At 44.8% G+C, this 22,215-nt stretch overlaps 4 protein-coding genes across 5 annotated transcripts; 2 read left to right on the top strand and 2 right to left on the bottom strand.

Annotated features, from left to right (window-relative positions):
- Window positions 1-754: 754 nt before the first annotated feature.
- Window positions 755-5,442, top strand: LOC111066320 (mitochondrial ornithine transporter 1). Its single transcript, XM_022354828.2, has 4 exons — window positions 755-2,520; window positions 2,602-3,048; window positions 4,567-4,672; window positions 4,735-5,442. Exons 1-4 carry the CDS (start codon window positions 1,950-1,952, stop codon window positions 5,024-5,026), a joined length of 1,416 nt encoding a protein of 471 aa, XP_022210520.2. The 5' UTR covers window positions 755-1,949; the 3' UTR covers window positions 5,027-5,442.
- Window positions 4,080-8,128, bottom strand: LOC111066316 (FAST kinase domain-containing protein 5, mitochondrial). 2 transcript variants are annotated; one of them, XM_041591915.1, is made up of 3 exons: window positions 8,041-8,128; window positions 6,006-7,969; window positions 4,080-5,356 (listed from the first exon to the last, which is right to left on the bottom strand). In XM_041591915.1, the coding sequence occupies exons 2-3, from the start codon at window positions 7,821-7,823 to the stop codon at window positions 5,267-5,269; spliced, it is 1,908 nt and encodes a 635-aa protein (XP_041447849.1). In that variant the 5' UTR covers window positions 7,824-7,969; window positions 8,041-8,128; the 3' UTR covers window positions 4,080-5,266. The 2 variants fall into 2 exon arrangements, with proteins under 2 accessions (XP_041447849.1, XP_022210516.2); XM_022354824.2 differs by having other exon boundaries at window positions 6,006-8,056.
- A 297-nt stretch (window positions 8,129-8,425) lies between these two features.
- LOC111066314 lies at window positions 8,426-16,117 on the top strand. The gene is made up of 6 exons (XM_022354822.2): window positions 8,426-8,553; window positions 11,518-11,749; window positions 11,816-14,119; window positions 14,197-14,535; window positions 14,600-15,394; window positions 15,466-16,117. Exons 1-6 carry the CDS (start codon window positions 8,545-8,547, stop codon window positions 15,903-15,905), a joined length of 4,119 nt encoding a protein of 1,372 aa, XP_022210514.2. The 5' UTR covers window positions 8,426-8,544; the 3' UTR covers window positions 15,906-16,117.
- A 1,076-nt stretch (window positions 16,118-17,193) lies between these two features.
- On the bottom strand, window positions 17,194-17,835 carry LOC111066360 (ras-related protein ORAB-1). Its single transcript, XM_022354900.2, has one exon. It carries the CDS (start codon window positions 17,833-17,835, stop codon window positions 17,194-17,196), a length of 642 nt encoding a protein of 213 aa, XP_022210592.2.
- Window positions 17,836-22,215: the final 4,380 nt, after the last annotated feature.

The raw sequence follows: 22,215 nt of genomic DNA, 5'->3' as shown, positions 1-22,215 counted from the left end.
GACCGATCAGGAACCTAGCTCAAGCATCATCGCACACTCAATTGGAATGTGTTCGCAACTGGCGTCTCCAGAACCTAACGACGAGTGTGTGTGTCTCTCTCTTTTTTTTTATTTTTTTTTGTACTATTATATTATAAATATTATGGATAATGGCGTTTCAGCGTTTCTAGTCAGACAATGCGGGCGGGCAACATAGCTACATATAAATACATACATACATGCATATAATAATAAATAATAATAATAATAAATGGTACGAGTATATAAACGAAGCAAGTAAATAAGTTATAATATCATGTAAATTATTAAATTTATACATATAAGTTGCAAATTGCGATAAGGCAAAGAAAAAGAAAAACCAAAAAAAAGAAAAAATATTTAAAAACTGAAACGATATACAAACACATATACCAAAAACAAAACAAAAACCATGATAATAATATTAAAGCGAGAATGGTATGTATATCCACACACACACCACACACACACACACCCAAAACGCTGATCGAAATTATATATATATACACAGACATATATATATATATATATAGATACATATGGCGTAATCCAATTATCGATTATTAATAAAAGGCAACAAAAAACGTACATCGATAATCCTTTCATTCGATAATATTCTGACAGGTGACAAGGCATGAGTTTGTTTGTGTGTTCTGTTCTGTTTTTTTTTTTTGACAGCTTCTCTTTGACACTTTTTTGGTCACAACTATATAATCATAAATATTAGTGTGCACATTACATATAAAAATTATTTAAAACAAAATTTTCGTTTCCCAACCATGAATAACGATGTCGAGTACGAGTACAATCGGAAGAAAAAAGTTAGGGATCGCAAGGAAACGCAGCTACGCAAAGACGCCCTAACGGAGGGCATTGTCGGTTTAGTTGGAATTGCGGGCGTGACGGCGATTGCGATTGGCTTAATATCGTCACGTGGCAGAGCCGGCCTGAAGTCAGCCGCTGCGAAGCTGCGGTACAAAATTGCTAATTTTGTGGGCGGCCCGCCAGCCGCACCCAAGCTAGTTTTGGTGACTGAAAAGCCGCAAGTGCGACGAGCTCCTGCAACGCAGCGGCCACCAACAGCATTCGAAAAGATTGACCTACGAAAGCTGGATAAGGAGGCTGCATATGTTAAAAAGGCCGGGACAGCGTGTGCTACCGCCGAACTAACGTCATTGACATTAACTGATAAATACGACAATATTAATACAACGGCAGCCAGAACATTTGATCGACAAGCTGAATCAGAAGAGTTGACTGGAAACGAAGCAGACGCTCAAAAAGCCGCCGATTCGATACTAGCCCGTTACTTGTACGCATCAGTGGGGCAGTATCCGAGGCATCCCATCGAGTGGTCAACAGGTGCCAAAGCTAAGCGAACCGGATTGCGGGTCGGCAGTATTGTGACTGAAGCCAATACTGAAGCAGAGCAACTCTCGGTAATTGGAACAAGTACCAGTACCAGTACACATTCAGCCGCTACAAACGTTGTAAATACAGTTAACAAATCAGACTTGACTCGATTGAAAATATATAGAAATTTGGGACAATTTGCTGAGACACAGCGACCAAAAGTGACGCCTGGAACATCGCAAGTAGCAGTGCCTGAAGCAGTGGAAGTAACAAAAACAGAAAAGGCAGATCTAACAGCAGGACCTGAGGACATAACTGTCACAACTGGAATAACAGCCACTGGACGAGAGGACATAACAGCAGACATAACAGCCGCTGCCACTGGTAAAGAAAGCTTTACATTAATAGCAGGCGAAGCTGTCAAGCGTTCATTAACAGACAAAGAGAAGCAGCCACTGACCAACACGAGCAAGAACGATACCGATCGTTTGATGATGACGAAACCCAGTAAACAGCAATAACAAGAGAAGAGAGAGAGCAACAGGCAGCAGTAGCAGTAGCAGAGTAAGAGCAGTGTCATGACGCCAACGCCACCAGAGACGGTGTCAGACAGGAAGAGCCACAACAGCGAAGAGAAACCACCGCGCGAATCATGGATCCCGGGCAGGGGGTCAATGCGGTCCACTAAAAAAGATGTTGATCCAACGAAACCACCAACACCGCTGCTCCCCCCGCCAAACGAAGAGAAATCCACGCATAGAGAGCCAAAGCGTGCCAACAAGAGCGATGTTGAGCAACCGCCGTCAACGCCAACAACACGGCCACGCGTCGGCTCCAGCCGAGTGGGCAGCTCCGTACTGATAATGACCCCCGACGATCTGCTCGAGGCATACGAGCAGGCGGTGCTGGAGGCCGAGGCTGAGGAGGAGAGCGAGCAGAACGAAAACGAGCGTCGCGAATTACAGCGACGCGGCGGCAGTGGGAGAAAGCTCAGTCCACTCTCAACGTTCGTAGCAGTGCGTGACGGCCTGCTATTCATAGTCGGTAAAATCTTAAGATTCGTACGGCGCCTCGACATGCATGGAGGCGGTACCGGGAACAACATCAACTTTGTTGAGGGGCTCATCGACTTCCTCGCGGGCTCTTTGGGTGCGTATACACACACAGTGATGACGACACAGTGTCGCTAATTGATCACCCGTCTCCCCTCCCCCCATGATCTCTTGTCAGGTGGGGCAGCACAGGTGTATGTCTCGCAGCCGCTGGACACGGTCAAAGTGAAGATGCAGACCTTTCCGGAAGCCTATCGGGGCATGTTCGACTGTTTCGTGAGCACGTATCGAAAGGATGGTATATTCCGGGGCCTCTATGCGGGCTCCCTGCCCGCCGTTGTCGCCAATGTGGCCGAGAATTCGGTGCTCTTTGCCGCCTACGGTGGATGCCAGAAGTTTGTCGCTTTCATGGTCAACAAGGAGACAACCAGCCAGCTGACGGTCACCCAAAATGCCTGTGCCGGCTCCCTGGCCGCCTGCTTCTCCACGCTCACCCTCTGTCCCACGGAGCTGATCAAATGCAAGCTCCAGGCCCTGCGCGAAATGAAGCACTTCATCGATCCCAGTCATCCGCAGGATATTCGTACGCCCTGGTCCCTCACGCGGTACATTTGGCGCACAGAAGGTGAGTGGTGGGGGTGGGTGGGGGTCCCCAGTCCCTACATATAGCCCACACGTATTGTTGTTGTTGTCGTTGCTGTCGCGCGGCAACACTCGAGTTCCCACGATTAGATTATCTTGGCGTGGCTTTTCAGCAATCTAGCAATTCTTCTCCATAAACCATAATTATCGCATCGCCATGCGATGTCCGATATGGACAACAGAGCCAACCCAACACGACACTCCCCTCCACATGGTTCCACTTGATCGCGAGCGCTATGGCGCTGCCAGACTACTTCGATTTGGCGGTTCGTTTTTGAAAATCTCCTACCATTCGGAATGTGTTTAACACGTTCCTCTAAAAATAATGGCAATGGAATGAGCAGTAATTCCTTTTCAATTAGCAAATGCTAGTCCTGGAGTATAAATATTAGAAAATATTATTCTTTTTAGCCCTTAAGACATTTTTCAATCCATTATTGGCTAATCTTGGTTCTTTTTCACGCACAATCCAGGCATTGTGTTCTAATCTTGGTTCTCCATTCATGCGTGAGATTCCCGGCTATTTCTTCAATACAGCATAGAAAATAGTTTTAAAACCGGTTACAAAAGACATGCCACACAAAACAAGTTCCAAACACACATTTAAAATAGGTTTTGAGTTGAGTTTTCACATTGTTTTAATGCACATCTCATAAAAGTATAGATACAAAATGCGTACAAAACGGTATTCATACACAGATATTTAACAAACATTTTTATCTGCATACAGAATGGTAAAATAGTTACATCAAATAGTTAAAAACCTTTTCTCGGAAATTAAATCTATAAGTCAGGAAGCGATACAACATTTCTTCAATATTTTCAGAATCTCATTTAAGTATATTGCAAACATGCGATAATAGTTGATTAAAGCTGCCCACATCGCTTAAATCTAATCGAAACCGAATGAGTTGTCAGCCTTCTGTTGTTTTTTTTTTATATATATTTTCTTAAACAAAAAGAAAAAGGGCGAAAGAATGAATAATATTTACTACACAGCTTGTGTATACAGCGAATTATGAATTACTTGATATTTGATAAGAATATTCTCAGCCTCGTTGGCGTGCTCAGCCCGGGGATGCATGCCACGCACAATGACGTAGCAGTGAGCGAGTGCGAGTGAGAGCAAGATAGGGGAAGTTTGTGGATAATACAAATAGTTGAGAGTGCCCCCGCCCCTATCAGTTGTCAAGTGGAAAGTTACTGAATCGTCCGTTCTCCGTTCTCAGTTCCTGCTGACAGCTGCCAGATCAATGGGATGGATCATGGTTCATGGGGCGGGGAGCCGGGGAGACGCATACAATGATTCGGCTTGAATGTTGATTGATGTTCCGTCCTTATCGCGGCCATGTAACGTAGTAATTTCCATAAATATTGAACAAACGGAATGGCCTCCTCACGTGCCAATCTGTTTCCTTCTCTCTCTCTCTCTCAATGCTGCCATTGCATCTGCTATTTTCCATGCACAATCCATTAATTGGTTCTAATCTCCTACACACAGGCTTGCGCGGATTCTATCGCGGCTTGAGCTCGACATTCATGCGTGAGATGCCCGGCTATTTCTTCTTCTTTGGCAGCTACGAGGGCACCAGAGAATTTCTGCGCAGGTAAGAGACCCACCCGGCAAACAATACCAACATACATTTAATCATATTAATTTGTTGGTCAGGAACAATCAAACCAAAGATGAAATCGGAGCATTGCGCACCATGGTGGCCGGCGCCATTGGCGGCGTCTGTCTGTGGACCTCCACGTTTCCCGCCGATGTGATCAAGAGCCGCATCCAGGTGAAGAACCTCAATGCCAGCATGTACGCTGTCGGTCGTGAGATTGTACAACGCGAGGGCGTCCTGGCACTCTATCGCGGCCTGCTGCCATCCGTTCTCCGCACCATACCGGCCACGGCCACACTCTTTGTCGTCTACGAGTACACCAAGCGAGCACTTCATGGCACCCTCTAGCGACACATGGGGCCGCGGGCGGTCGCTGTCATCGTCGTCGTTCTCGTTATCGGTCAACAACTATGCCATAATTCTTTCGCGCATATTTTTTTTTTTTTCGTTTAGTTAGATAATTTTTTAGGTATTAGTGGCCTGTGTCTGTGTACATTATTCAGATATCATATGACTGACTATATATCCATGCTGTTTGCAATCGATGTTGATTTTCTGATGTTTGGATTGGCTTCTGTGATCCTGATCTTAGATCCCGGCCGCCTGGCGCAGTCGTCGCTTGAGAAAGTCCTGACGATCTGCGGATGTTTCCAGCTCACGCCATTCGTGCCAATAGATCTACCGGAAAGCCAATGGGTATTATATGGTATATGTAGTTTAAGCGAAAAAAGATGTACAATAGATGCGTATATAAAAAAAATATATATACTTTTTGCACAGCAGAAGGATGATGATATAAATGGTATAAATGTAGCATAATTTCGGAAAAGTTGTTCATTTTTTAACGCATCGTTTTTCCCCAGCTCTGTTAATATTTTATGTTTTTTAAGAGGCATTTCTCAGGCTTAATAAAGGGAAGGAAGACTCGAAAATTACTTAAAATATGATTCAACTAACAAATCCTAAAGCAATCGGATGTAAATGTTATTGTTTCCATTTATGATCAGAATGTGAGCACATTTACAGACTATTTTAATCAGATAAAGGACTCCGAACTTTCACAAAATGCTCGCTGGCAATAGATGAACAAAAATCAAAGAAAAACACGAACTTTGAGGCATTCGCTGTTTAGCTTTTAAGTCCACAAAAAACCTTATAAAGGTTAAGGGTTATCCCTTTTTCATACACTCATTTCTACTCTCAATGGATAAATAAATTTTCATAAGAAACAAATCTGTAGAGTCCTCGTGTCTGTATAGCTACTTTTGGGGCACTTTTAAGGGATGATATGAGAATTGTATTTTGAATTTATTTTGGAGCCACTCACCACCACCGGCTGGTGTCCCATTTGCTTGAGCTGCTTCAGCTTCATCGCCAGCTGACCCGTGTGCCGCTGCTTGTCCCGTATCACATTGTTCCAGCCGGCAATCACAACGATCACGGTGGCCAGTTGGTCATCGTGCTCCCTGTCAGCGCCGAGCAGATGCCGCCTGGTGAGGATCACACCGCTGTAGTCCGGCGGACAGGCTTCCGCATCGATGGGCAGTGCACGCTGCTGACGACGGTCATAGCAGAGGACCAGATCACAGCGCTCGTACTGGGGCAGGATGTGCTTGAAGCTGAGGTGCCGGTAGAGGTCGGAGGCCGCGTCCCGGACGTCCACCAGAATGCGATCGGTCTTGTTCAGCTTGAAGCGTCCCTCCCGCTCGGGTATGTACTGCGTGTAGAGCTTTCCCATCTGCTGGATCTGCCGTTCGGTGAGCAGGGGGCCCTTGTACACATCTTTGCCCAGGAGGCGGGCACATCCATCCAAATGGAAGTACTCCCGACCGGGCAGGCCGCCGCGGTACGCATGCTGAAGGAAGCGTGGCTCGAGGGCCACACCGAGCAGCTCCGCATCGTAGACACCGCGCATGGTGAGGAACTGGAGGCAGTTGGTGAAGCATCGTGGATAGCGCATGATCTCGTCCAGACGTTGGCGTATCACATCGGGCAGCCGCTCGGCCAGACGCCTCTCCACACCGGACACACTCTCCAGGTTGAACAGGGCCATGACCAGGCCTATGCGCTCCATATCCTTGAGGCGGGCATGGTCCAGCTCTTGCTCGAAGCGCTGAAGGATGCGTTCGATGAGCTGGTCGTCGCAGGTCTGCAGCTCGCAGCCGAGCAGGGCCATGTGCAGGCAGGCCAGCAGGGAGACGCGCTCCACCTGCGGCTCCAGGTCGCGAAGCAGCCGGATCAGCGGCTCCACGTGCGGCAGCTTGCTGCTGTAGCGCAGAACTTTTAGCAGGGACACCAGGGTGATGTCCTCCACGGTGTCCAGCTCTCTGGTTAGTCTAGCGAAGAGCTGGTTGAGCAGCTCGGGATTCCGGATCTGCGTCTGGGTCTTAAAGAAGCCCATGGCCATGACGCCCAGCTCCTGGAGCGTCATCTGATCGATACAGCGGGCCAGATTCATCTCAAAGTCGAACATCTCGAAGATGGGGCGCCGCAGCAGGTTGCAGAGGAACATGGACTGGACGAGCTGTTCCGGCGGCAGCTTTCGCAGCTTGCGGCCCAGCTTCTTGAGGGCCAGCCACACGTACTCCCCGATCCTGGCCAGACCCAGCTGGTACCAGGCATCACTCACCAGCAGCAGCTGCCCCGTGGGCCAGCGCTCGATCCGCCGACAACACTCGATGTCCAGTGTGTTCCACAGCTCCATGTAGTTCCGCGTCTTGGTCGATTCCGGTTTCGGCAGCTGGCCCAGGGCACGCATTGTGCCCAGCACCTGGTCGTCGGACAGATGGTGCATCTGCTCGCAGTATGTGCGAGCGAACCCATCGAACTGTGGCTCACTGATTTGGGTGTTCGTTTCCGCACAATGTTGGACCAGGGCCAGAAAGTTCGCGTACAGAGCGGCGGGACTGAGGTTCCTGCCCGGCTCCAGGTAGCCATCCGAAGTGGCCTCCTGCAAGGGACTTTCGATGGGTCTTAGGATATGATAGGGCTTCAGGGACTCCGACAGAATGCTGTGGGCGAACTGATTCTCCCTGTCCACAAAGATTTTCGCCGGCACAATCACGGAAGTGCGAATGTGACGGCACAGGAGGCGTGGCGCCTGCCGCCCTACACTCCGCCAGAGGCAATTGACCCGTGTCCACATGATGCTACTCAAATCAATGGCTTCGTTTCATTTATCTCGAATTATTTTTCTTTAAAAGCACATTACGAAAGTGGAGCTACAGAATTGGAAGCGAGGAAAAAACAGCTGTTTTTGCAGGAGCTGCCACATCACCAGAAAAATATGAACTAAGCGATTATCAGAGTTTTTGATGAATTTCCATAAAAACATAAAACAATTTTAAAGCAGTACAACTTACATTATCCCAATCCACCTTTTCTGATCATCACCAGAAGTGTTTGAAACAATTGTTGACAATATTATTTAAGGCTGCTACATCACTGGAAAAAGAAAGAATCCACGATATCGATATGTGGCGATATTCACAACGGATATCATTTCGATTCAATTATCTCTTGATTTGAATGTTAAAATTGGTTGTGGAATATGAAAGAAAACGGTGAAGAGGCCACAGTGGACGATATAAAATAAAGTTAAAGTTAGGTAACAGTTCATCGCCTGGCAAACTCAAGTCGATATTTTTCAACACTTGAACGATTAAGTGTACGAAACTGGTAAAAACTAATCGGAACTATTGCCAGACTGTTGAAGGCAACAGCTGTTAGTTTTTCTGTGTTCAGTAAGAGACGCGTCGTTTGTTTCGAGCCCGATTTTACAATAATACTGTCGTTCAGTTAAGCTAAGCTACATTTACTTTTGTTCGGTGTATCTTGTGGTTACCAGAAACGATATTCGCTTGCTCATGATCAAAGTAAGTGCTTACCAACAGTACATACGCGTATTTATTCAGGCCTAGTTCAACCTAGTGCAACCGATCCTAATCGATGGACTGTCTACAGGCATTTTGCCCACCACTACAAATTCCAAGTGTTGCATATTCATATCTTCTGATGCATCAAGTTTTCGTTTTTATGATCTGTTTTTACAAGTTGTAATTACACATGCATACATGGATGTCTATCAGCTGTTTCCGATTTCCATGCGCTTTCGCGCACTGTATCACTTTAGTGTTAAAAGTCATACTTCGACGATGTGGTTTAGCGAATTTTTCTACAAAAGGCTTGTACCAATGAGACTATAAAATACCAAGATAATTCCAAGTGGATGTGTGTAACACTCAGATGGACTCCATAAAGTATCAATAGCATCAATAGCCGAATCGACACAGCCATGACTGTCTGTCCTTCCCGATGGGTAGATCCTAGAGACATAGAGAGACCAGAGGCCTAGATCTCAGAGATTCTAAATGCTAGATCAGCCATATTTTGTATCGTAAAACCTGTGATATCATACTGTTACAAGTGTACATTTTTCAAATCTTTACCATTTCCCCTACCGCTCCCACAAAGGACGAAAATCTGCGAGCCATCGATGACACTATCGATAATATCGAAGGTTTTACAATTTTCTGATGAGTCTATGGTTTTTTTCGACCATCGATATATCGTTTCAAAGAATAGGAATCTTCAATCTCCTAACACGAAACCTCCAACCACACACAAATACAATAATTTATAAAATTTTTGTGGCTTAAAAAAAATGATAAGCCGATGCATAATAAAGATAAAGAGATAAAGATAATGATAAAGAGCCGCAAAATGCATCGCAAAATACCATCCGCTCCAATACTGGAAGCGCGAAAGCATTGAGAGAAAAAAAAATCCACAGTATCGTAGAAAATTACCAATCTGGATCAGATCGGATTACCTTTACAGCCAGAATGAAGAAGTAACTTTGCAGTTGCTATCCTACAACCTTCCAGCGCTGCAGCGCTACTCATTTTCTTTCTGCCTCGGAGAAACCTGTATAACCTACATTGTAGATGTAGATAACTGATGTAGCAAAAAAGTAAACTGATAAAATATTTAAATATTCCACATAAATCATAACCTCACACATGTATATACTGACTGCAAAGTAGAGATGCGGCAAAAGAATCGACTCACAACGTTCCCTCTCGCTTTAAAAGTTTTCGATAGAAATTTCGATATATCGATGTTTTAAAACCATCGATTATAAAACGAGCATCGATGGTTTATCAACCCTAATTATAATAATTATAAGATGTCGTGGTTCCTCTCTTTCTCCGTAAGGTTTCCCATTATCGTAACAAGGGCGAGCCAAATTGTGAGTGATCGCGGAAAGCTTAGCCTCCCCACATTACTAAATACTAAAAGAGAAACATGATCGATTTTTTAAATTTGATTCTGCTTGTATCCCTGAAATTCTTAGACAAATTTTTTATTTTATTTTTGTACACGAAGTGCTGATTGGAGGTGTTGATCCTCCATCTGGATTCTGCAAAACAAAGTATGATACACAAGGGAAGCACAAGGGAGACTCAACGAAAAGCTTGTGTTAGTATTGCTGGTTTATTGGCTCACCATTAGACGGAGCTGAATCAAAGTAGGAGGAGGAGAGGAGATTTTACAGTGCCGTAAAAAAAACGCATTCAAATCATAGTTTGTAATCATAATCATAAATTTTGAATAAATGTTGTGTTAGAACTGGCTTACACCCATACATTCAAATGCGCTGCTCATGATGCGGTTTTACCCGAACAGTGCCGAACGCGTGGGCAACCAGCCGAAGCTGAGACATCCCTAAGCCAAAGACCTCGGGGAGCTCACGCAGCCAATTCTGTTGGCACATCTACATATATACTGCAGCGATCCGCAAGGTCCTATTACATGTAAGCAGCAGAGCACATGTAATAGAGCCTTGCCGATCGCTGGCGCTCACATACACGTGATAACAGTGGCTGGCAGCACTACAATGCTCCGTTTTTCCTGCTGTCAAAACTAAAGCCTAGTACTCAGATCCAAAAACTGTTTGCCAGCAAACAAATGTCATATATTCTTCTAGCGGCCAGATGTGTGACCAGAGGTGTGCACTGCATTCGGGTACGACAGCTGTGGTGTTTAAAAATTAATAAAAATAATATATTTTAATATCCATATAATTGTCCTTCATAAAATGCTGCATTAATTAGATTCTATTTGTCTTCATTATTAAAATATATCATTTGGTTTTTTGTTTTCATATTGCAATATCAAATTGATATAGGTTTGGAGGTCGGTAGAAACATACCAGCAATACAAACAAATACTTCGGATATTTTGTCTACCCCTTTTTTTTTGTTGATCTGAGCCTAGAAAACAGTTTTTGACCGACAAAATTTCTTATCGGTTTCATACGTATCAACCCTGACTGTTCGCGAGTATTTTTCGCTGAGTACGGCTTTAAAAACTCACTGCACGCATGTGTACCGTGCCGATCATACCGAATGGTTAGTTTCGGAGCTTAACGAAATATCTCGGAGACAAGCGTTATATTTTCGCGAAAACATAAGTTGTTTTTAAAACTAAGTATCTGCGTTACAATTCTTAGCGGAAAGATGCTGCTGTGACCACCAAATCGGGCGCTGAATAATACAATACAATATACAATTTTGTTTTTGTTTGGTGTCACTGCCCTTACTTGAAGTGTAGTGTGGAATAGATAACGCAAAAGCAGGCGACTGAAACAGATGGTTGTCACTCAGGCGGAGTTGCCACACCTCTTGAATAAGTGGCACTGCGATTAATATATGTATGTGCATATATCGATAAATGCGCACTCCTCTCCTTTGCGTGAAGCAAGCGATTGTTGTTGTTTCGTTGATGGAAATTCGCATAGATCCAATGAATTAATAGCCTGACCATACACTTTTCAGAGGAAGCATTCCGTTCAAAATGCTGAAGTCAAGCCCCGTACCCGGAAGTTGCCCGTGACGATGATGCCCAATGCGCCATCGGTGGCCCGGACAATACAAACTCGGGCTAAAATGTCACAGGGAACCATGTTCATTCGCAAGCCTCAGCCCCAACGATCGTTGATTGTGCTACGGGATCCTCCCATCGACCTGGAGCTGGAGCAGGAACAGGATGACATTCTGAGTGTTCACGGTAAGCGCAGCGGATGGTTAATTAGCAAGCAGCCCACACTACAGCCACTATTCCACTCTCTTGCAGATGAAGAATTCAAGGATCTGACGGACAATGAGTCTGTGGTGAGTCTCGGGTCGAGTCGTGACGACAGCTGCGAGGAAGTCACCTCCATCACCATAGACGCCTTTATGGATACAACACCCGCGGTAGCTGTAGACTCGTCCATGGACGATTCTACCACACGGGACGCCACCACTAGCCCCAGAGATAAAAGGAAACGCTTGATCAAGGCGGTGCACAAGCGACGTGTCCTCTATGATAGCAAACATCGCAGCTTCCACGACAGGGATTTCAAGAATGATATGTGGCGTAGCATTGCCCGACGCCTTTCGATCGAGATGGAAAACTGCGTTGATATTTGGACCGAACTGCGCTACGAATTCCAGTGCCATAAGCGTCAAATGTACAACTATAAGCGAAAAATTGCCCAGAATCGTCCGTGCGGTAGCCGTCCCTTTATGGTGCACGAGGAGGAGATGTGCTTCTTGTATCCGCATGTGGCCTGCCATCCGTTGATACGGCAGACGAAAGTAGCCGAGCCAGCGAAAGAGGAAGATGTGGTGATGGTGGATACCGCACAGCCAGTGGCTATTATCGATTTGGATCTGGACGATGACAACTTCAGGATCACGCCCGATATGCGTCGCCTCATTGAAGCCGTACGCTTCTATCCACAATTATACAATGCATCACACAGCAGCTACAGCGATTACCGGCATCGCGGCCTCATCTGGGGCGCCATATCCAACGAGCTGGGTGAAAAGGCCACCAAGCTGATGAACCAAGCCCCAAATGAGGCTTCAGATCTGATGAAATTGATGATATTCCTTATACCGCACATACCCCACATGAAGGAGTCTGTGTATAAGACCTCCAAGTACCTGACAAACACCTGGCACGATCCCATCGAGCAGTTTCGCAGTGTGATGACGCTGGTTAATATGCTGAAGAGCAATCCAGAGCTGGTCCAGCTCACCGATGAGTATCTGCACTTTAAGAATAAGCCGCCAGGGTATCACGAGCTGTGGCAGAAGGTCGCCACCCAGGCGATGAGCACACCCGAACGCTGTGAGGTCACCTGGCTGGTGTTGCGCTCCTTTCACAGCGAACTCGTGGAGATGCGATTGGCCAGCTATAAGCTGCAGGACAAGTGGTTCTTCGAGAGCACCATCACCACGATATACAGGATGGTCGTTGAGCGCACAGTAAATCGTGAGGGCCATAAGCAAGACTCCAGCAGCGATCCGAGCGTGCGAACGCCCATGGCCAGAGTGGCCCTGCTGGACAGTATGACGGATGAGTCACTAAAATCAGCAAAGACTTCACCACGTATGCCACTGGCCATTGTTTATCCGTCCTCTAGTGTTAAAGCCGTGTTCCATATTCCCCCCACCACAACCAGTAGCAACAGCAGCAGCACCACCACCACCCCCATCAGCACCACCGTCACTACCAAAACCACCGCAATCTCAAGCAGCAGCAGCACCACCACCACACTGGCCACTGCCACTTCCACTGCCACTGCCAGCATAGCCACAAGTACAGTAAGCTCATCAGCCTGCGGCACAATCATCAAGAATGATGGCCTCAAGTACATGAAATCCTTGAGTTTGGCAGTGCCCAACAACACCTTGAAGATGACAAAAAATGTATCGGCTATACTGGATGGGAATCCAGTGCCCAAAGTAATTGTGGTGCATCGCAGAACGCCGTTGCCGGCTCCAGCTATGCCCACCTATAGGATACGATCCGGTGTCCCGGTGGTGTCAACACCACCTATGAGATCTCCTGCACCTGCCATTGTCATGGCAACAAAACAAAATGCTGTGCCTGTTCCACCAACAAATGGCATGGGTACGGCACCGTTAACTGCACTAAGGGAAGCCACAGCTATCACAATCATGCCACCAAATGTAGCCTTGAAACGAAAGCGACCGTCGATCAGTGTCAATGGCAACATCAGCAGCATCAGCAGCAGCAGCATCAGCAGCAGCAGCATCGATGGCACTGGTAACCGGTCCTCAACCAGCGAAACGGAAACCGCATCAGAACCGAATGATATTCCATTGCCAGCAATAGCAAACAGCCGCCTGCAAATGCAAATCATAAGCAAAATTAAAGTAGAACTTTTGGAGAGTTTGACGGATGGGAATTCGCTGCATATACATGGCGGTGCGCTGACCACCCACTACTCAATGAATATGACGCGTGTGGCTTCGCTGATACGAGAGGTGATGGCCATACCGATTCTACACAACAGCAATCCAAAATTGGCGGTCAAGAAATCTGAATTTTGGGCTAATGTGGCCAGGAAATTTCACATGCCAGGTAATGCCCCTCGCCACCAAATCCAATTCATGTATTTATAACAAACGTTTTATTTATTTTTTTTTATCATTTTGTAGCTGATGCCTGTCGCGCCATTTGGAAATTTCTGAGCGAGAACATCAGCCTGTTTCCGGCGATTGCGCCCATGCCGGACCTGATGGGTCCCTACAAGAGCTACCCCAAGAGTTGGGAGAAATCGGATCAGCTATTTAGAAAATTCGAAGCGACTGCCCTCAAGAACAGATGGGCTAAAATCAAGGATCAGCTGCCCCTGCTAATGATGCACTTTCGCATGTACGAGCATCTGTACAGCGATATGCGCAGGCCGCGGCCCGGCGAGCTATTTCAACTCAGACATGTTACCCAAGAGCAGCGTGATGACGTATGGCGGGTGGCCAACACAAAATTTCCCGATAGTAAGTTTTGGGTAATTCTGTTAATTAAATTAAATTAAATTAAATTAATGCTTATTAATTTCAGTCAATCATATGGAAGTTTGGTCCACATTTAAGAATACTTTTCGCACATATATGGACGACCTGGAGTTGGGCATTGAGAATCCATGGCCGCGGCTATGGTGGACGACCTTCGATCAGCTCAGATTCCTTGTGAATGTGCGCTATCATCCGCTGGAGCCATACTACTACATAGTCCACACCAAGATCAGGGAGGAGGTGAAGCGTTGCAGTATTTATGAGAAGATGATGACGCCGCGTCCCGCCGATCTCACGCCAAAGCCAAAAGTGTTGGGCAGCCAGGTACGCATTGACTGGGAACCATTGCCCTGGGACACCGAAGAGGCCAAGCGTCTGCTGACGGGTAAACTGAGAGCTGACTCAGTCGTGCCAAACGCTATTGCTCCTGCTCCACCTCCAGCTAAAGCTACAGCTGCATCTCCAGTGGCTGCTCCTGCTGCACCTCCGGCGGCTGCTCCTGCTGCACCTCCGGCGGCTGCTCCTGCTGTTCCTGTTCCTGCGCCGGCTCCAGCACTACCTTTAGCTCGGTCTCTTCTTCGTCCTCGTCCTCTTGTTCTCGTTGCCAAAGGATTCAAAGGCGCGACTATGCCTGCTGTGAAAATCAAGGGCCAGAAACAGTTGCCGACGGCAGGCCGGACATGTGAAAAATTGAAATTAACAACGGAGCGACCCTTGCCGATTATACCAGCCTTTGAGGTGACCAGTACTCTGCGACAATATCCCAACACCTTCAAGCGATCCTCCACCAATGAAAAGCGCACCGCCTGGGTGAATGCTGCCAACGAACTGAATGCCACAGGTATGCAAAACACACAATTGATAGCCCACAAAATGTCAACCTATACTAATCTCACCCTCACCCCCTGGCAGTGACTGATTGCCGCTTGAGCATGCAGCATGCCCTACGCGAATTGCGTACCCTGAAAATTGCCGATCCAACGAACCAATGCCAGATGGGACAAAACTATTATCGCCACATGAATGAAATATACAAGGAGGTCAACTCTGCGGCACCATCGGTCAGTGCCGGCCAGCTGTTGGTGCGAACACCGCAGCAGCTCAACGAGACACTGGCCGAAGCGGCCACCAAGGAAACGATGGTGCCGAAACGCTTCATTCCGGAAATCTCCATGAGAAACTGCGAACCACGTCTGGTGCTCAAGAACTGGGCCCATGCCATGGGCAGTTTCAGTACCGAAAACCAGCAAAAGTTGGTCGGAAAGCTTACCGATATGTTTGCCAAATATGCGCAGGCATCGAAGGGAGCAAAAGCCAAAAACGAACCCAGCAAAAGCAGTCAAAATGCATAAGGCTAGTCCACGAAAAGCCCCTGACCAATACACAACACACAAATCACAAATTTTTGCATAATATTTCAGTTATATATGAGTGCCGCACCACCATCAAAGCCCATAATATTGTAGTTTATTTATTTATAAGCGATATATTTACTTTTATCACGAGCATAAACTGTATCCATGAAAGATGTGTTTATTTATCCTTGGAGCCAGAGAAATCCAATGCTAGAGTGCAAATGATACAGCCATAAAATATTTAATTACCCCATAGGACCCTAATGAAGCCTCCATTAAATGCGTTTGTAATAATATTCCAAGCGGTATTCTTCACTTTTTGGCTTCACAAATTTGTATCTAAAGTTTTGTATTTTTTGTCATTTGTTTTTTCATGGAAAGTTTTTTTTTGGTATCTTTAAGAGCGCAAATTGAAATGAAATGCAAATTAAAATTTTTTAAAATGTTTTCCAAGCTTATACTTAACAAACCGAGAGCAATAATAAATAATAAATGGCAAATTAATTTTATAAAAGCCCAAGAACTGAGGACAGATAATTGAAAATCTTTAAATATGCAAAAGTATGTGCAACATAAGGGGAGTAGCATATACAGAAAATCCATTCAATTGGCTTTATCAAGAATCATAGAAAAACAAAATTCGAAATTATACTCTAAAATATAGTAAATTATTTATAGTTATTTATAAGACAATTATCAAATTTATTTATGCTAAGAGTTGAAGTAGGAGCTCCCCACAAAATTATTATGTATATTATGTATTTCTATGAAAGATATACCCAGCTCTGTTTTTGCAGAAGCTGGACAACAACAAAAAAAAGTTGCAAAAAAATTATATTTATATATGTATATATTTTTATTTTTGTTTTGGGACACCATAACTTGGTTTTTTTTGGTAATAAAATAGTTGGAAATAGTTTTTGTTCGTTTAATGAAAGTTTGTTGAGTTTTGCCCTCTCGTATTATGTTGTTTCCCCTTCCCATCAACCCATGCCGAGCATCCTCAAGTCATGTGGGATGGTGTGAAGAAATTTGTTGGTCAATCGCTGGGCCCCCCCACTTTTATGAGCAACTACGAGGACATCAAAGTAAGCCCCTCACAAATTGGCAACTAGGACAATGGGCCCACATATGATGTGTGATTGGAGGGATGATTTTGCTGCGTTGGCGCTAAACGAAGGATCAAATATAATTGGAATGCACATTGAACAATTTAATTGGATGCAGAAATAGTAGAAAATACCAAACAAAATGTAACGCAATTTGATTGTTTTTGTTTTTGTTTTCACCAACAACAAAATTTTTTGCTATTCTTTGGGCCCGGCGAAGCAACCAAGCGGAAACTGCCAGTGTCCTTCAGTGGGGATTCCAGCTTAGGCTTGGGCGACTTCAGGCGAACAGTGTAGATGTCAGAGTATTGCGCCTGATAGGTTTCGTGTATCTTGAGCGAGAGAGTGGCAAAGATTTGGTCAACATTGACCCCGCTCCTGGCGGATGCCTCACAGAAGGCGAGTCCCTTGCCGTCGGCAAAGGTGAGTCCCTGCAGTTGGCTGATCTTGCGGCATTTCAGATTTTCGCACTTGTTGCCCACCAGGACAATGCACACGTCCCGCTGGCTGAACATTTTGATCTCATCCAGCCAGCACGGCAAGCTCCTGAAACTGGATGGTTTTGTGGTGTCGTAGACCAGCATAATGCCGTGCACTTCACGATAGTAGCTGGGAAACAGGGGACGAAAACGCTTCTCGCCGGCCGCATCCCAGATGAGTAGCTGCACCACCTGTCCGGCCACCTCAATGTAGTGTATACCCAGCTCCACACCCACGGAGCTGTGGTACCGGGCCGTGAAACGTCCGCCCATGAAGCGCTGCAGCAGACTGGTTTTGCCCACGCCAGAATCGCCCAACAACAGTATCTTGAAGTGCATCTCGAAGTCGAACCGTATTCAACTCCTGAGTTTCGGTTGAGTCAATGGAACGGAATGGTTTCCCCTAGAACTATTCACAGGAGCTCAGTCGCTAAGGAACGTTCGAACTAGACTGAACTGAGTATCGTAGCTGGTGTGGAATGTATGGAAAAATGTATGTCAAAGGTAACATGATGCATTATTTTCAGAGAAAATTGGCATAGTAAAAGGAAACAGACCCGACCCACAAATGAATTAATTGAAATTCAAATTCAACTACTCGGTCTTTAAATACAAACATTGGCAAATTAAGTGGAATTTACTTTGATTTAAAAATAAATGTATTTAAAATAAACTAAATAAAATTGATTGAAATTGTAGAAACTTTGTTATATGTAAATATATACATATGTAATTGATTTAATTTAAATATGATATATTTTTATATAAATACGAACATTTTTAATTTAAATATGAAGGCAATGCAAATATTTAATCAAAATGCAAAACATATTTTATATCAAATATTTTCATATTAATATCAAAATTAATCACTTTCCTTTTACAATTTATTGTCTAAATGTCTCTATAAATAGCTCGAATTGAATGAGCAAATTTACGCTTATTTATGGGAAGTTTTTCCTTGCCGAAACTTCTCCTTTCAAGTTGGAGAAGTCCTAAAAAATAACGGACAAGCAAAGGTGAGCCCACCTATCGGTCTGCGGAAATGGGTAAAGGGGCTTAAAGTCGTTCTTCCAACGTAACAAAGATACGTATGTACTTCTAGCCAACTGTTTACTCTGAATGTCCATAAAAATTAACATTAAACTGCCAGTGGGGGGGCGAGGTTCGTGTTTGGGTGGGGAAAGATCAAAATGGTACAGGACCCCGCGGACTGCCATCATAATCATTCCCGCATCTGATGGCGTTGGCAATAATGTTTGCTCCGGGTGATTAACGCAATTAAACAGGTGCTCAAAATGATGTTTCCAGTGGATTAGCTGCCCCGCCCACCACACCCCACCCCAGTACGAGCTGTACGAGAGGAGGCTTAACGTGGGGAGTGGACGGAGGACGAACTTTTTTTGGGGGATGGGATTGGTGGACGGTGGATGAGGGATGGGAATGCGTATGTCCGCTAATAAGGGACACATTAGCAACATGCGCCACACGTTCGCATTATTTCTGGGTAGATGGTGGGTGGGTGGGTGGATGGATGGGGATGACGTTAAAATTCCATTAGCATCCCATTGGATGCTGATGCTTGACCTGAAGCGGCCCACCTTGATGGTGGATGGATGGATGTTTAGATGGCTGGATGTTTGGGCACCTTAATGATTGCTCAGGTGTTCGTGGGTATTCGTATCTTCTAGTGGGTTCCATTGATGACTGCTCTGCCCTCTGCTCACTTATGCAATTGCCGCCATCCTCTGGACATGATGAGCCACTTGCTCGGAATGATTTACTCAAATTAAATTCACAATTTCAGCCATTTTAAGACGCTTCTAAAGTGGATAAACAGAGGGATACCCTGGATAGCCTTAGTTATAGATAGATGGTGGAAAGATCTTTTCTCTGAGTATTCTGTATACTCCTTATGCTGATTGACTACTGGACACAGACTGGCCATCTGCTACCCTGTAACGTGGTTACTTTGGTGCCTAGAGGGCGACCACAAAAACTGCTAATTGAAGAGTTTTCGTTACTGCCTGGCGTTGTTGTTTTATGCTTTTCATTTGTTATTCCCATGTTTTATTGTTAAGAAATACAAAGCATAAAAACAAAACCAAAAAAAAAAAAAACCCAACAACAAACAATAAAAAGCAAACTATTTAATGACAGTCGGTCGGTCGGTAGTTCGGTCGGCAGCCCACACAAACGGCCCCAGACTCGGATTCAGAATGGGTCTCAGACTCTCAGCATAGTTCAATGGATTGCTACTGGGCCACCGACCAGAAATAAGTACGTTTTATAAGCGAATAAGTGTTGAGGAATACGAACATAATATACCCAGTACGGCAGTACCTCATACCAAAATGATTGGATCAAAATTCTACAGGGAATTGATTTTATTTTTTTTTAACTCAAACAGAGCACAAAATTCCGATTGGCTTTGGCTGAAATTTGGAAGTTAATTAAATAATTTATAAATATTATTAGTGGAATATAAGAGAACTGTATCTCTAATGTTGTGAAAGCCACAGCAAGGGAGAGTGCCCGGGAGTGCTGGAGAGCCTGATGCACTGTTAAAACACATGCCAAATGAGGACATAACTCTCTGTCATTACAGGGTATTCAGCGCAACAACAAGAGCAATACTAAACAGCGGGGAGAGCAAAAAGAGAACACGCCCCGCTTTCGGGGACGAGTAAAATGTAAACAGAAAAGCCATTAACGGTTACAACAACAGCAGCTCTTATTGTTGCTGTTGTTGGAATTTTTTTTATTGGAATTGTTGCTGGAACTGTGTAGGGAAAAAACAATTGCAATTTCGCAAAAACAAAGATAATTTGCGAATGAGATCGACGACACGATACAAAGGCAAGACACCGAAAGATGAAGCCCTTGAGAGAGATGGAGAGAGAGGAGTACTGGAACGATCAGCTGTTAAAGCAAAGAGCAACGGAAATAAGCTGGAGCGAGGTGTTCAAAGAGCGGCAATGAAGAGCTCACCAAATTTAAATAAGTCCTGTGGAACAGAACAAAACGGTGCGATCCGCAAATCGGTTACCAAGTCCCTTACAAAATATGCCGTTGATCATTTTTGGTATATTATATTTCTTCAATTCAATCATCGATAACCTTCCGCATTCAAAGCTAATAAAAATATTATTGATGTCAATGCCAAAAACCCGAACACGTTGAATCAACCCAAAAATATACAAATATGTCAGCGTAAAGTGTCAACAGTAATCGGAGTTCGGCCTGAAGTGCTGACCCCAAAATTCGGTGGCAATTGGGCTGTGGGCTTTGAGTTGAGGGCAGTCAGGGGCGGGCCTGACCCGACGCACTGACCCAGTAAACGTGCGTAATCCACAAAATATCAGAAACCCACGAAATGCAGGAGAAAAAAAAACAGTGGAAAACCAACAAAAATCTGGTTTCCGACGTGACTTGTTTATTACGCCTAACGAACTTTCTATGGGAAGGGCCGCTGCCACCACTTGGCACTTGGATAATCTTGGGTACTGCACTGCCGAGTGGAGAGCATCCCAGCAATCAGAGTACCGGCACAAAAATATTAATGAAAACAAGAAACAGCTTCCGCCGACCTCTTGTTCCTATGGAAACAACAATCCGATTTGCATCGAATTTGGATCTTTGGATTGGTTGAATGCCTATAGACATCTATAGTCAAAAAAAAAGTCCTTTGGTAGGCGGCTCCCCCACTACTTTTATGGAGATGTCTACGACTATAGTTACGCGTTTGACTAAATACTCGTATATTGTACAGATTTAATGGGTACTTGCCTAACGACATAAAAACCCAGAAGAAGGAAAGCAAACGTCACGGGATTTCTTCTGTTTTCTTCCATTTCAATCCAAATGAGTAGATTTATTCAATTTGGAAGACTGCAACACTACTATTTCATAGTATATATGTCATATATCATTAGTCAGGTCAAGGGAGATCTTCTTTTAGTATTATTAATAAGAATCTAAATCTTGGAGGGTATCTTCCCCGAATATTGATAAAATGCGGCGGTAGAGTTAGGGAGTCATTATTATTATTTGTGATATGCTTAATTTCCTCCGCATAGAAACAACTCTTAACTGGCAAATCTGTACATTTATTTTTCCAAGAACACTTCACTTTCAACATATTTTCACTATTTGTTGTCATATTGTATGTAATTTCATAACTTTGTAACCACAGTGCGCCAATCGGTTCTTCTGCCTCTGCTTGCCTGCTGCCTGCCTGGCTGATTTTATATCCTTCCAGAGAGTGCTATTATTATGAAGAGATGCTTGCCATGTGCTGGACAAAGCATCTTTGATTCCATACGAATAACAAGAAAAAGAAATGCGGGGAAACTTTCAACAGTCTCTTGGCCGGATTTCACAGTTGGAATCAGATCACAGATCGCGCAACTATTGCCATGGCAATGGATCTATCTGCAAGGGTATCAAAAGCTTCGCCCTTAGATGCTCAATTTCCTCACTTGTTGTTGCTGCTATTATCGCACACAAAACACACGCTGCTGCTGCTGTTGCTGCTGTTGCTGCTGCTGCTGCTGCTCTGTCTCGGTTCATCGTTTTGTCTGCGCTTCGTTTCGTTACTTTTGCTGTTTCGGGCTTCAGTTCGAGTTCGCACTCGGGAGTCGTCGCACAATGGGACCATCGGCCATTTCAGATTGCTAAATTAATATTTTCATGATATATGTATACAGTTGGATTACT

Source organism: Drosophila obscura, unplaced genomic scaffold, assembly GCF_018151105.1.
Source record: "Drosophila obscura isolate BZ-5 IFL unplaced genomic scaffold, ASM1815110v1 contig_165, whole genome shotgun sequence".
NCBI lineage: Eukaryota > Metazoa > Arthropoda > Insecta > Diptera > Drosophilidae > Drosophila > Drosophila obscura.
This window is presented reverse-complemented; position numbering and strand designations above follow the sequence as displayed.

Coding starts and splice junctions, on each gene's coding strand:
- LOC111066360 (XM_022354900.2), bottom strand. CDS start 17,835: ATGCACTTCAAGATACTGTTGTTGGGCGATTCTGGCGTGGGCAAAACC.
- LOC111066316 (XM_041591915.1), bottom strand. CDS start 7,823: ATGTGGACACGGGTCAATTGCCTCTGGCGGAGTGTAGGGCGGCAGGCG. Junction 5,357..6,005: donor TGGGACACCAGCCGGTGGTG/GTGAGTGGCTCC, acceptor GCTTTCCGGTAG/ATCTATTGGCACGAATGGCG.
- LOC111066314 (XM_022354822.2), top strand. Junction 11,750..11,815: donor TGACATTCTGAGTGTTCACG/GTAAGCGCAGCG, acceptor ACTCTCTTGCAG/ATGAAGAATTCAAGGATCTG. Junction 14,536..14,599: donor CAACACAAAATTTCCCGATA/GTAAGTTTTGGG, acceptor TATTAATTTCAG/TCAATCATATGGAAGTTTGG.
- LOC111066320 (XM_022354828.2), top strand. CDS start 1,950: ATGACGCCAACGCCACCAGAGACGGTGTCAGACAGGAAGAGCCACAAC. Junction 2,521..2,601: donor CTTCCTCGCGGGCTCTTTGG/GTGCGTATACAC, acceptor ATCTCTTGTCAG/GTGGGGCAGCACAGGTGTAT. Junction 4,673..4,734: donor ACCAGAGAATTTCTGCGCAG/GTAAGAGACCCA, acceptor TTTGTTGGTCAG/GAACAATCAAACCAAAGATG.